This window comes from Amphiura filiformis, chromosome 8 (genome assembly GCF_039555335.1).
Source record: "Amphiura filiformis chromosome 8, Afil_fr2py, whole genome shotgun sequence".
Lineage (NCBI taxonomy): Eukaryota > Metazoa > Echinodermata > Ophiuroidea > Amphilepidida > Amphiuridae > Amphiura > Amphiura filiformis.
In genome coordinates, this window is record NC_092635.1 from 36,821,656 (window position 1) to 36,835,614 (window position 13,959).

The 13,959-nt window shown below is 38.1% G+C and overlaps 1 protein-coding gene across 1 annotated transcript in view; it reads right to left on the reverse strand.

Moving 5' to 3' along the window:
- Positions 1-1,507: 1,507 nt before the first annotated feature.
- The window catches only part of LOC140158993 (5-phosphohydroxy-L-lysine phospho-lyase-like), a 37,969-nt gene continuing 25,517 nt past the window's right edge, over positions 1,508-13,959 (reverse strand). The window contains exons 7-13 of the mRNA XM_072182294.1: positions 12,214-12,327; positions 11,143-11,225; positions 9,685-9,779; positions 8,917-9,041; positions 7,752-7,906; positions 4,001-4,090; positions 1,508-2,496 (exon numbers count right to left, since the gene is read on the reverse strand). Of these exons, the coding sequence (XP_072038395.1) occupies positions 2,076-2,496; positions 4,001-4,090; positions 7,752-7,906; positions 8,917-9,041; positions 9,685-9,779; positions 11,143-11,225; positions 12,214-12,327 (1,083 nt within the window). The 3' untranslated portion in view covers positions 1,508-2,075. The remainder of the gene's footprint in view (positions 2,497-4,000; positions 4,091-7,751; positions 7,907-8,916; positions 9,042-9,684; positions 9,780-11,142; positions 11,226-12,213; positions 12,328-13,959) is intronic.

The window sequence follows — 13,959 nt, forward strand, 5'->3', positions numbered from 1 at the left end:
TCACAAGCACAAAGCCTATGGCATATCATAATTCGGAACAGGTGTATGAGCCTAGGCTGAACCAGTAACCAATGGATACTAACGTGCACTACGTCAGTGAATAGTTGGGACTCATAACATTGTGAATAGATATAGAAATGGCGTACACACAGCTGGGCGCAGCACCTACACAAACTGCGCATTGTGTGACTTAATTATTGATTTGCGCAGTAACAAAAAATGAATAATTCTTGCCTATTAAGAGCTGATCATAGTATACACTATACACGTATGTACGTTGTAGCAAATGTCCTAAGATTGATGATAATATACCCTAACATGCCATAACAAGATGTAATTTACATGTGTCTATTTACATCAACTGGTCTTCAAAAGGATACCAATTGAGTGCCATATGTGATAACAATAATATAGGCCTATATAAATTATTTATACAAAATAATGTGACCATCCACCACAAAATATCAGCAAGTTAACATTCTTGACATCAAACAATAGCAACATTTGTTACATCTCAGATGTTGCATTATTCGTTTTTTAAGAATAATTATTGAAATTCGAATCTAGATATTATTTATAATATCACAGCAACTTTTGCCATAATTAAAACAAGTCTGACTTATTTGTGAGCATAAGCAATGATAATAGTTGTTTATCATAATTTCAATGCAAATAAATTTCAATCTATATTTGTGGTAACTGGAACTGGGCAACTTCCAACATAAAGTTGAAACTGGGCATACTCATTTCTAAGTCATACTAGGTCAATATTTTTATGCAATATTTAGTAACTTAAAAAAAAAAGTACACCTTTTTTGATATTTTCAGAATACATTCTAGCTACAAGCTACCTGACCTCTGACCTATGACATGACATTTGATGCTTGATTCGAAAAGAACATTCCACAGATGCAAATTAGATATTTTATATCCACATGTTGAAAGCAAAATATAGCAATATATCATTAAAATTTATTATTTATAATTATTTTTAATTTCTTTCTTTGCACCTCCGAATAGGCTCACCTAGAAAGATGGCACATTATAAATGCTTTTTAATAATAATAATAATTGTAATAATACAATAAAATTGACTCAATTTGAAAAAGTTTGCTTGCACACACCAAAGGAGGTCTTTTTACTTCTATATATACAATGGCTACACCTCCCTATACATACTATGATATAATCTATATAAATAGATTGCGTGCTAAGTAGTTTTGAGGTCACACTACACTTTTATTATTATTATCATTATTATTATTACTATAATCATACAACCATTTATTGATTGAGCACCTTTAGACCAAATCGCTGTACATACACAAATAAAAACTTACACTATTTAGGGTCAGAACCATTGCGAGAATCAATCTTGATTATTGCAAAGCAATTACATTGATTTAGCAGCAATCAATTGATTCTAGCATAGGTCTGTAGACTTTGATCATTTACGAATTACGACAATCGCTCAGCCTCGCATAAAATCTTTTGACAATCTTTCTCACTCGCCTCGCTTCACGAGCTCACTCCATTTAATGTTTAATTCACAGTTTTTGCCTACTTGTCTCTCTCTTGTGAGCTCACACTGACATTACATAGTAATGCATACCCTGCTTACTACAAGATATTATTTTTATGCTCGCTTTATACTAAATTTTCACTTTATTCACATTATAAATATCTTTCTCTCTAACAATTCTGATATCATCTCATATCTGACAGCAGGCTTCCATGCCCTAATGTTATCGTGCACTCTTAAAAGAGCAGCATGATCAATTGCTCACAGGAAATGTTATATCAAGAACCCGGGTGGAATAAATGGGCTATTCCAGTTGAAATCCATGCACCCCTACGGAAGACATGACCTTAATCTCCCACACAAGGAGTGTTAACTTCAAATGGGGTTATCTGAACTGGTGACTCCGTTTGAAATCTACACCCCCTGTGTGGGAGATTAAGGTCATATCTTCCACAGGGGGAGTATGGATGTATGGAATATGGAGAGCCCAATGAGCACTCCTGTATCTCGGAAAAGTCAGTGCTTGTTAATGCACACACACACACACACACGTTTAATCCACACCCGCTCCGTCCTCCTCCGCTTCGTCCACAACCACCTTAATTTTTTGCTTCTTTATCTCCTCATCAAATCCTTCATCGCTGTGATTTGGTGACCTTCTTTTCCGTTTCTGCCGTACATCTGCTCCATTGCTGCTTCCACTACTTACATCAGGGAAGTCCATCAATTCCATGTTAGAGACAGCACCTGTGAGGCCATGGTATGGCAGACAATGGCCTGGCTTTACCAGGTTGCCCATGGTTGCCTCGTAATTGGTAGTATTGACTCTCAATACTTCAAGTTCTTTCAGGCAAAGGGCCAGTTTCTCTACCAAGAAACGAGCATCGTCCATAGAGAAACACATTGGAGGCTTGAATTTGAGGATGTTGCCATATGGACCTTCTGTGCTTATCAGTACCATCTTCTCTCGCATACTGTTGGAGAAATTAAAGAAAGATTAATAAATTCGATCTACCTTTCCTGAAACTTCCACTTTATTATACAGTTACATGTCATCGTTGGGCAGGAAAAACCAATGTGTCATTGGCCCCTGAACATGTTTAAAGCAAAACCTATGTAACCTATTGCCAGTTTTGTTTTGAACATGTTCAGGGGCCACTATCACATAAAAGGTTTTTCCTGCCCAACTATCTATATGTTTAAATCAAAAGCGTGGGTATGCCTCTGTATTCAACTTTATCTTATAGTATCTTTTGAGAAGAAACAATGATTTTATGTATGGAGTTCACTTATATGTTGTAGAAAGCATGAACATAGCAGCAATAATGCCAACATTTAATCATAAAGCAGTATCATTAAGCTGTTACTAACAGTAAGCTGTTAGACTGGAAAGAACAAAAGCAAGGTACACCAACTTGACATGGGGAACAAGTAAAATACAGACTAGACAGTACGTAGTGGGGGAACAAAATAGGCATTAGAAGAAAAAGTGTACTAGAACAAATGATGAAAATCACTGAGCACATAAGTAGACAAAAACCAAACAACCAATGTAGGCCTAAAACAGGCAAAGTTCGATGCTGGGTGCCAAAGTTTAATGGCCAAAATTGCCAATTCCAGAACCCACAGAGGTGTCAGGAAAACAGTACAAAAGTACACTGGAGTGATGAAAATCACTGTGTACATAGTAGACAAACAAAACAAAACAAAAAAAAAAAAGTAAGCTGTTAATAAATGAAGTTTGTTTGGCTTATAATAGGAGCTAGTTGACTGACGCGTGACTGACACACACTTATGTGAATTTTGGGGAACGTCTGTTGGGACTTAATAGATGCGTGCAGTAACAAAAACCAAATAATTTTTGCCTATTATAAGCCAAACAAACTTAAACAGTAAGCGTACAGAATTTTCATGCATGTCCCAATTTCATCCAAGTGAAATTTGCTGGACCTTCCCACAATACAATGGGCATGGGCAACTTTTGTTCATGATTTTGTTGGAAATATATCAATTTCCAATAACAAATTTCAGGATGGTAATGAGAAAAAGAGGATCTATTGAATGATAGTAAAATCTCATCAACAATGAGGAAAATCAGGTTGGGGGAGAGGGGAGGGACTGAGGCTGTTGATCACATTGAGAACCTTTATTGGTTATACATGTCTCTGCACCAACTTCCATACAAATAAATCAACGTCTGCATCACATGTAGTATTTCAAAAGGTGTGTGATTTTTATTATCATTGTTGTATTTCATATTGATAATTTATTTCTCAGTATGCTTCCTTTCTTTTACGAATGGACCTCGAGATTGTAATAATATTGTGATAATACCCCAACATTGACATATGAGGTTAATTTTACAGTGTATCTCTATCCAATTAGATGACAATAATAAAAAATCACACAAGGCAGCCTTTTGAGATATGCCAGTATGTGATGCAGACGACGAAATAAGACCTCATAATAATTATGTACCTTGTGACTAGGTAAGCAGCTTCTCCAGTTGCAGGTTCCTTGGTGCTTCTGTTTCTCACTATCTCAATACCAATAAACAAACCACGCCCCCTGTTTTACGAGAAAAGAAATGGTGTTAGGTGACGAAAATAAAAACCCTGTTCTAGGGGCGGACAGACTTTCCAAGTTGGTCAGACAGGATTTTATATAAATTTTGCACAATTTCTGAATATTTTTCAAAAAAATTCAGTCCAAAAAAGGACTACAGCTAAAAAAAATCCCCAAATTTCATTGCCTCAGAATGAATTTATTATCCACAAAGTGTGATGAAGTTAAACACTACCAGTTAGCACATAATCACATCACCAGCGCCGGTTTGGGTGCATCACTTTTAATGCACTCGTTGTTACTTCCATAGCCGAAAGTGTTTCTAGATGTTTTCATCTACAAATCACAGCTGCCATCAGAAACACTCAAGATTTGGTGCTCATTGGTTTCCTGTGGGGGGAAATGCTTTGGAAACATATTTAAGAATATCTAGATGGGGCACCTACGTAATGAATGCATGTGGCAAGCATCCTTGTAGTCTAACCTCTCTTTATCGGGCCATGATGGGACCAAGTAGTGGCCAGATAAGTGAAAAATTTGGATAAGTGAATTACATGCAATTCTGCATTGAATGCCTGAAGTGTTTACATAGAGACAGAAAAAGGTTACTCAAAATGGGGTAATAACCCTGAAAGATAGTATTTGAGTGCTTTATGTAACATCATTATAGCTTTCTAAATGCTTCAGAGAATGAAATCAAGCTCTCAAAGCATTAAAAACATGTTTTTCTATGAAGACCACATGTTTGGATAATAGAGAAAAAGGTTACTCAAAATGGGGGTAATATAACGCTGAAAGATAGTATTTGAGTGAGTGCTTTATGTAACATCGTTATAGCATTCTAAATGCTTCAGAGAATGAAATCAAGCTCTCAAAGCATTAAAACATGTTTTTCTATGAAGACCACATGTTTGGATAATAGAGAAAAAGGTTACTCAAAATGGGGGTAATATAACGCTGAAAGATAGTATTTGAGTGAGTGCTTTATGTAACATCATTATAGCATTCTAAATGCTTCAGAGAATGAAATCAAGCTCTCAAAGCATTAAAAACATAAGCTTAAAAAGTTACCTTTTCAGAGTCTGAGTTGAGCAAAGACGTAGCTTGCGACGCCATCACGGCGTCTTCATTCAGCGTAGTGATTACACTCCTCCGGTCACCTGACCACCCGCTGGGTGGTCAAGTGGCAGCAGATCGTCATAGATGGCAGGCAGGTCGTATCCGGCATCCCTGTTGAGTGTAGGTCTTTGGGTCTTGATCTCTAAGGCTTCTCTGATCTTTCGGTTCCAGAAGTGGTCCTCCCTACCGATAACTTCAACATTGTCCAAACTGATGTCGTGCTGGTGATTAGATTTGTGTTCACCAACCGCTGTCAGAGGAGCTGTGGTTCTAGTGTGTTCTTTAACCCTAGTGGCTAGGGCTCTTGCTGTCTCTCCAACATAGGTGTCCGTGCACTCGGGGCAGCTGATTTTATATATCACTCCACATTTATTGGCGTCCGGGGTTTTGTCCTTGGGATGCACAAGAAAGGATCTTATAGTGTTGACCGGCTTGTGGTAGGCATTGACCCCGTGGTCACGGAAGATGTGGGTCAGCTTTTCCGACAGACCCTTGACATATAGGAGGGGGACATTGATCTTTCTCGTTTGGACGGTAGTGTCTTTGAGATCTTTCTTCTTCTTAGGCTTAGGCGTTTTGAGCATCCAAGTCTCGTATCCATTACGCTTTAAGCGCCAGATTTGATATGGTTTCTTTCTTGCTCTTTGTCGTCCTCGGAGGTAACAAGTTTATCAACTCTGTCCAGTAGCGTTCTCACGACTGACCGTTTATGCTCAAGATGGTGGTTAGAGTCAAAGTTCAAGTACTGGTCAGTGTGTGTGGGCTTTCTGTAGATTGTGACTTTCGTGCTACCATCATCGTTGGCGTGTATACAGGTGTCCAGGAAAGGGAGTTTGCCCTCCTGTTCGGTTCCGTAGTGAACTTGATGTTTGGATCTAAGCTATTGATGTGAGTGGTGAAAACATCAATGTCGTATTCATGAATGAGCACGAATGTGTCGTCAACATAACGAAACCAAACAGAGGGAGGGTGGGGTGCCGTGGCGAGGGCCCTAGTCTCAAAAGTCTCCATATATGGTTCGCAACAATAGGGGAGACTGGCGAACCCATCGCCGCACCGTGGGTTTGTTTGTAAAACTGCCCTTGGTAGACAAAGTACGTGGTGTTGAGACAGAATGTAAGGAGTTCAAGGATGTGATTAATTTTTAACGGCGTGCGGTCTTTGAGAGTGGTATCGCTTTCCAACTTCTCCTTAACGGCTTCAATAGCATCAGGTACCGGGATGCTCGTGAAGAGGGCCGAAACATCATATGAAATAAGTTTTTGGCCAGGGGTACTTCTAAGTTTTGATCTTATCGACAAACTCACCGCTGTTGTGGATGTGGTGCTCCGTTTTCCCACCAGAGGACTTAGGATGTCAGCAATGACTTTTGCAGCATTGTAAGTCAGACTGCCCATGCTGGACACAATAGGGCGAAGAGGAGCATCCGGTTTGTGAATCTTTGGAGAACCGTAGATTTTTGGAACTTCTTCAGTAGTTGGATAAATCTTGTGCTTAATATCCAGAGGTATAGGGTCTTTGTTTTGCCATTTGCGAATAATTCCAACAAGCTCGCGTTTGTAAGTTGCTGTGGGATCCTTATCCAGCTTTTGGTACGTGTTGGTGTCATTAAGCAAAGCTTCCATCTTTTTCTCATAGTCATTGGTGTTGAGTACTACTGTGGCACGACCTTTGTCGGCCGGTAAGATGGTGATATCCGCATCTTTTTTCAGATCAAACAAAGCTTTTTGTTCTCCTTTTTTGATGTTACAAGGTGGTAATTTAGATTTTCGTATGCACTTTACCACTTCACCTCGTAAGCTTTGAGCTTTTGCCGGCGGAAGTTGTCGACACGCTACTTCCGTGTTGACAATGTAGTCTTTGATTGGAATTTCTCGCGGCGTAACCGCATAATTCAAACCTTTTTCCAGGACTGATCTTTCATTGTCGCTAAGTATTCTGTCAGATTTATTTATAACCCATCTGTTCTTATCGATCTCACTATCCTGATCTCGCTTTTTGAGCAATAACTCTTGCTTTGATGACACCAATTTCGCAAATTTATCGCGTTGTTTACCTTTCACACTCTCAAATTCTGTACTGCGCATGCGCGATAAGTGACGATCTGCTGCCACTTGACCACCCAGCGGGTGGTCAGGTGACCGGAGGAGTGTAATCACTACGCTGAATGAAGACGCCGTGATGGCGTCGCAAGCTACGTCTTTGCTCAACTCAGACTCTGAAAAGGTAACTTTTTAAGCTTATGTCAATATGACAGAGTCCAATATCAGTCTACATGCTGCCATTAAAAACATGTTTTTCTATGAAGACCACATGTTTGGATAATAGAGAAAAAGGTTACTCAAAATGGGGGTAATATAACGCTGAAAGATAGTATTTGAGTGCTTTATGTAACATCGTTATAGCATTCTAAATGCTTCAGAGAATGAAATCAAGCTCTCAAAGCATTAAAAACATGTTTTTCTATGAAGATCATATGTTCGGATAATAGAGAGATCTGTATAAAAGAGCAAATACGGGCCTGGCTGTGTGAAACGTTTCTTACCTCACATCACCAATAAGATGGTATCTATTCATCATAGTTTTGAGTTCTGTGATGAGGAAATCACCCACTTGAATAGCATTCTCACGCATCTTCTCTTTCTCTATCACATCAAGCACCTTCATAGCTATAGCACAGGATACTGGATTCCCACCATACTGAAATTTGAACAGAACAAGTCATGTTTAAATTAATTTATACTGATCATTGTGAATTACATTTACATAGACACATCCATGCTTGTATTCGAAGTGTTATCGACACATGATTTCTAATTTGACACTTAGACGTCAGACGTGAACTAGTCTTTTTATCTGCCTTTCATTATACTTCACAATGAAATCATCTGAATCTTGTCTACATGATAAATCCCACTGGAATTGAGATGTTAAGTAAATCTCCACAGGGGTATGGATTTTCACTGGAACAGCCACACAGCGTTATCATCCCTATATCTTTGTGTCAAAAATTGCTGTGATAGTACGCCGAATCCTCTCATTTTTCAAAAGCTACGCATGGCAATTTTGTTCGAGATAGGTCAAGCGACTCAGGCTAAGCATACCATTTACATGATATGAGATACCACAGAGCCTGCCGCAGAGTTTCTATTCTACAATTTGCGCATGATCAGTACCACATATGGTGTTGCCATTATAGAAAATTCGATTTGTTATCAGGTAAAACGCAGGTTTTGTTTCCAATACACTAACTCGAAAAGCAATACACTAATTAGCGGGGCCTTGCTGTTTGCTGTAGATAGATTTTACTGCATTTTATAAGTAAAGATTTTGAAATCAAAAGTAAAAATTGTGATATATTCAACTGTTTGAGAAATGAATTATATAAAGGAACCCGTGTAAGATCCAGGTGCTGTATCTATAATACAATGTACATTATCGACTTTCTTTATCTGTGTCAATAATAGAATATCGATTTCAATCAAATTGAATACATGTCTCCATTTTGAGTTTGTACTACACCACTGAGCGATCAAGCGATCAATTTCTAGCCAATCAGATAGGCCTCCTTTTCTTGCGTTCGGTGAAATACCCATCGCCCGTCGCTCACCAACGGAGTATTAAGTTTATATTTATAACACTGGGTGTCAACACTGTGAGCCACCTTTCAGGTGTTCACACTTGAGATGATAAAAGATCGCTATGCTTACAGTGTTGAAATACTCGTGACCTCCTTCAGAAAATTTGGCAGCAATTTCTTCTGTTGTAATAACAGCAGCTACTGGGTGTCCATTTCCCATCGGCTTCCCCATAGTCACTATATCTGGTATCACATCTACAATTTCAAAGTGGAAGAGATTTGAAAACTTATGCTAGAATGCGTCATTAATTTTCATAAAAATTGTAAAAAAAGAGTATGTGTGTTTCTAACAGCATTTGCATCCGCATTTGTATCCGCAACTATGGAGTTTTGCACATGTCAACTGTGGAGCCTGATCCAACTGTAGAGCTCCATGGTTGAGTTAGCTTCAAAAACAGTGTCTTTCAGCGATATAGGTGGGTAAAACACCCCTCATATTGTGATATCAAGACCTCTACAGCAAGTCGTCTATGTACTTGTTTGTGTAACACTCCACGGTTGGAATGTGTAAACTCCATGGTTAAAAACTCCACACTTGAGGTTTATACAAGATTGGGTTAGGAGGTGTGCTGGTGTGATTGTATGCAGGTGGGGGCGAGCGTGTCACTATCCTACGCAGGACAAACATATTTTATTCACATTACTGTGGACTGTTTAGTCCTCTTAACAGTGGATACTGTTAATCATGTTTTATGCAGTTTTCAATACGGTACCACTATCCTGAAACCGATGACATCCACATTTCCTGTGAACTTACTATTACACATAGATTTCTCATATGTGTGCATCTTCGATCACCAGTGTTTACCAATACACACCCACACAAAACAGTGTTTACCTTGGTGTTGAAATGCCCACCACTCTGTACCACAACGTCCAAATCCAACTTGCACTTCATCAGCAATACAAAGTGCTCCTGCCTCTCTTGCATATCTAGAGTGAAACCAAATATACATAAATCAGTTATTACAGCATTCCTCACTTCTATTACCCATGGAGGGCAAACAAATTTCAAAGATCTGTGTAGGAGGGCCAAGTAAAGCCTTAGATTTTGTTAACTTAATCAAACAGTGTATTGTTGTTGTGCATACGTGTGAATTTGGGTAAAAGATGATTTTGGCCTTGAGTTTTACCGTTCATTTCAGACATGCTCAAAGGCCAACCATCATTGGTCCATGAGGCCAAATCTGGTCCCAGGCTGCCAATTGAGCACCCCAAACTGGGTTACCCGTAGGAAAAGTTGGGGAGCTGATCCTGGCTGTGATGGGATCCTAGCATTACAACTGAACTAATGATTTACCCCATCCTATAGGGCGAATGGGCTATTCAATTGAAACCCATATACCCCTAAGGAAGACATGACCTTAATCACACCAACAGGGTGTAAATTGCAAATGGAATCACCAATTCAGGTAACTCCATTTGAAATTCATACTCCCTGTGTGGGATATTAAGGTCATGCCTTCCATAGAGTGTATAATGGGCTTCAAATGGAAAAGCCCAATTAGGCCAGTCAATTTTGGGTGACTACAAGTATGGACATATTTTTATTCTATCTTTAATTCGATGTCCGATTTTGTCTTCGGATTGCTTCAGACAATATAGACGAATCCAACGAGCCAAGTCATGGTCAGGATTTGGTCAGCCATCTTTGGTTTCCCGCTAGCACCAACCTGGGGTGTTGAGCACCCGATTGTGCAAATAAAAGCCGCCTAACACCTAGAGAAGATGCAAAGACGAGGAGGGTTAATAGAATAATAATATACAATAGAGGTAATCCTGTCGCATCTATTCATACATAGTCCTTTTGTTCATCCATTTGTACATCTATGAATAGATACGACGGGATTACCTGCTGAATTATCTCTATTGCATTATGCTATTAACCCTCCTCGACATTCTCTAGGTGTAAGGCGGCTTTTATTTGCACAACTGTTGGGACTGTATTGTGTTGTAAACTTCTTTTGTCTACCTGTGCTTTCGCGGAAGGTGTAAAACGGGTGATGGAATGCAGTTTAAAATTTCCGCCAAGGCCGAAGCATTTCACATTTTGGATGCATTGTAGCCGACGGGGACCCAACTAAAGGCTGCTAGTCAGGTGTAGGAATGCATGTATTTGGATTCCTCTATATGCTTGTTCCATAAATACAAAAATCTGAATTTTGATGAATTTTAAGGTGTGGGCCTGTAAGTCATGTATTTTAGTTACAGAAATAGAGCAGAGTGAAATGTATGATTTCCTCTGGTTTGTTGGAAAGATAAAGAAGAACTCTCTTTCTGAATTTGCAATACTTACTTGTAAGAACTCTTTAGGTAGTTTGGTGGATAGATTAACTGCCCACCACAACTCTGTAGCGACTCTGATATGAAGGCACAAATCTGAAACAAAAATACAACTTAAGTTATGCTTTCTTGGCAAAGAAAGATGAAGCAGTGATGAGTGTTGGCTAAAACTTGTCTTACAAGTACCATCGTGAATAATTTTAATATCTTGGTGTAGATTAGTCATCCAGTAAATAACATATTACATAATGTTTGCAACTTACATACAGCATTTGCATGCGGTAACTCCGAACTTCCACAGACATCTGATTGGTCACATGACAAGCACCGGGAAAGATTTTGTAAAGCTTTTTTTTGCAAAACAAAAAATGGGGACTCCGCTTTCAACTTCCACACGCCTGGGACGAAGCTTTGCAAAATCATCTCTGTCGCTTGTCACATGACCAAACAGATGCCTGATGAAGTTCGGAGTTACCGGAGGCAAATGTCGCAAATTTTATTTCCAGAATTTGCTTTACAGTATTTGTTCCAATAAGCGCCCATACCCCAATAAGCGCGCACCCAGGGTATTTTCCAATTGCTAAAAGGTACCACTAATGTCAGGGTTTGCTTTAAAGGGGTTTTACATGCACAAATGCATGTAACTTTGGCTCTGTGCATGTAGAATTTTGCCTGTGCATGCAAAATTTTGTGTTATTCAGCCCATTTTGAGGAAAAAACCAGAGTTGTGCATGTAAATTTTATTTTCTAAATCGAACCCTGATTAATGTTGAAGTGACTGATAAACGTTGATACAGTAAAAAGCTTGAGGATTTGAAATCCTGTGTAAACTTGCAATACATTTACTGTATCAGAAAAGCTACTAGAACATTTTGGGACCCTATTATAACGTAGGTAAATTTGTCTCTAATAAACAACCTTTGCAAAAAAATTAGTAATCCAGGTAAAAAATAAGCGCCCACCCAAAATGACTTTGTAAAGCGCCCTGGGCGCTTATTGGAATGAATACGGTAAATGTTTTAATATTAAGACACTTTTTTCTTTTGAAGATGATTTGCCTTTGAATCAACTTTGACTTGCTTACCTTCCTGTCTTTTGTATGTGCATCATCGATGGCTTTCTTGATTTCTGAAGCAAACATCTCTCCTGGATTCTGTGCGTTACAGTGTGTGCCTCTGTACATATCTGGTGGATCAACCTGAATACAGAATATGAATACAGGTATGAATTATTGCGGTACTTTACTCTGAATGAATCAAAATTAATTGTCAACAATTACTCTGCTTCTCAATCATTTCAGAACAAGGGTCAGCGTGAAAACAAAATGCCTTGTAGTAGGACTCTACATACTTGGTATTATTGGGGGTAGGAGAAGAAACCAAAAAATGTTACTAGAAACAAACAAAATTGTCAATGTTAACAGGGTAGATTTTTTCTGGTAGAGCAAGCCAGATGCTAGCATGCTGAACTGCAACTAAATATACTATTGTACATAAAAGTTACATAAAGTTACATAAGCAGATATACTGATACTGACATAAAAATAGAATGGAGGCTCTTACTCATGATAAAAATTAGTCAGAGCAGTTATGCAACAGAAAATTTATGTAACTATCACTTATTATGATTATTCAGTATTTACACTGTATTATTATTGATTTGCTAGAGTATGATTGAAACCATAGAATTGTACATACTATAAATGATACGATAAAGAGAAATTATATAACAACAAACCGCTTAACGCACATAATTACATCAGCACCAACTAAACAGATACTGTGAGGATTTTGATAATATTATTGTACTTACTTCCACATTTGCAAGTACAGTTACTTATAAAACTATGGAAAGTATTATTTGTTTTAAAACAAATACTTTTTATCACATTTTGTTGTAATAGATAAAAAGAAAAATATTAGATCCATAGCAAAATTGAGACTTCTTCAACACTTGGCAAGGTCTTTTTGGGAGAAGTGGGTGTGCGAAACGCACATCATGGGCGCAAAGCGCAAAGTCCTTGTGGCCAGGATCTACAGCCCGCTTAAGGGATCTAGAATGAGCGTTTATGGTGTTTCGACAGTATTTTTTGTGGGACATGAGAGCACCTCAGACGTATCGAATTGCATTCTGAATATGAAGCATGTCTTTCTGATATCAAATAATTTTCATTTTTGAAATTCACGATATAATACAAATTTTATGACAAATTATTAAAATTTGATATTTTTCAAATTTTGATATATAACAGTCCTCAAATAAATTTTATAAATCTAATGATATATTCTTAAAGTGTATGTAGCTGGGAGGAAAAGCCGACGATCAATTGAAAATTTTGACCTTTTATATTGACGATATGGATTTTTTCCCAAAAGACCTATTTTTGGTGTTTTGGGAAAAAAATCCATATCTTCAATACTGAAAAGGTCAAAATTGTCAATTGATCGTCGGCTTTTCATCCCACCTACATACACTTTAAGTATAAAGTTTACTTCAAGTACTGTTAAATATCAAAATATCAATTTTAATGATTTGCCATAAAATGTGTATTACATTGCGAATTTCAAAAAATCAAAATTATTTGATATCAGAAGGACATTCTTCGTATTCAGAATGCAATTCGATATGTCTGATGTGCTCTAATGTCCCACAATAAATACTGTTCAAACGTTCATACCCCTTCCCTTTAGGACCCTTTAAAAATTTTGCTTTTAGATGCTCTCTGGTGCAATGTGAGGCTAAATTCACAACCTACACGGCTGGCTGGCTGGCTGGCTAAGGCTGTGACACTTGGGTTTTAATCCAAGACTAGCATCATCTGCTCATCTGA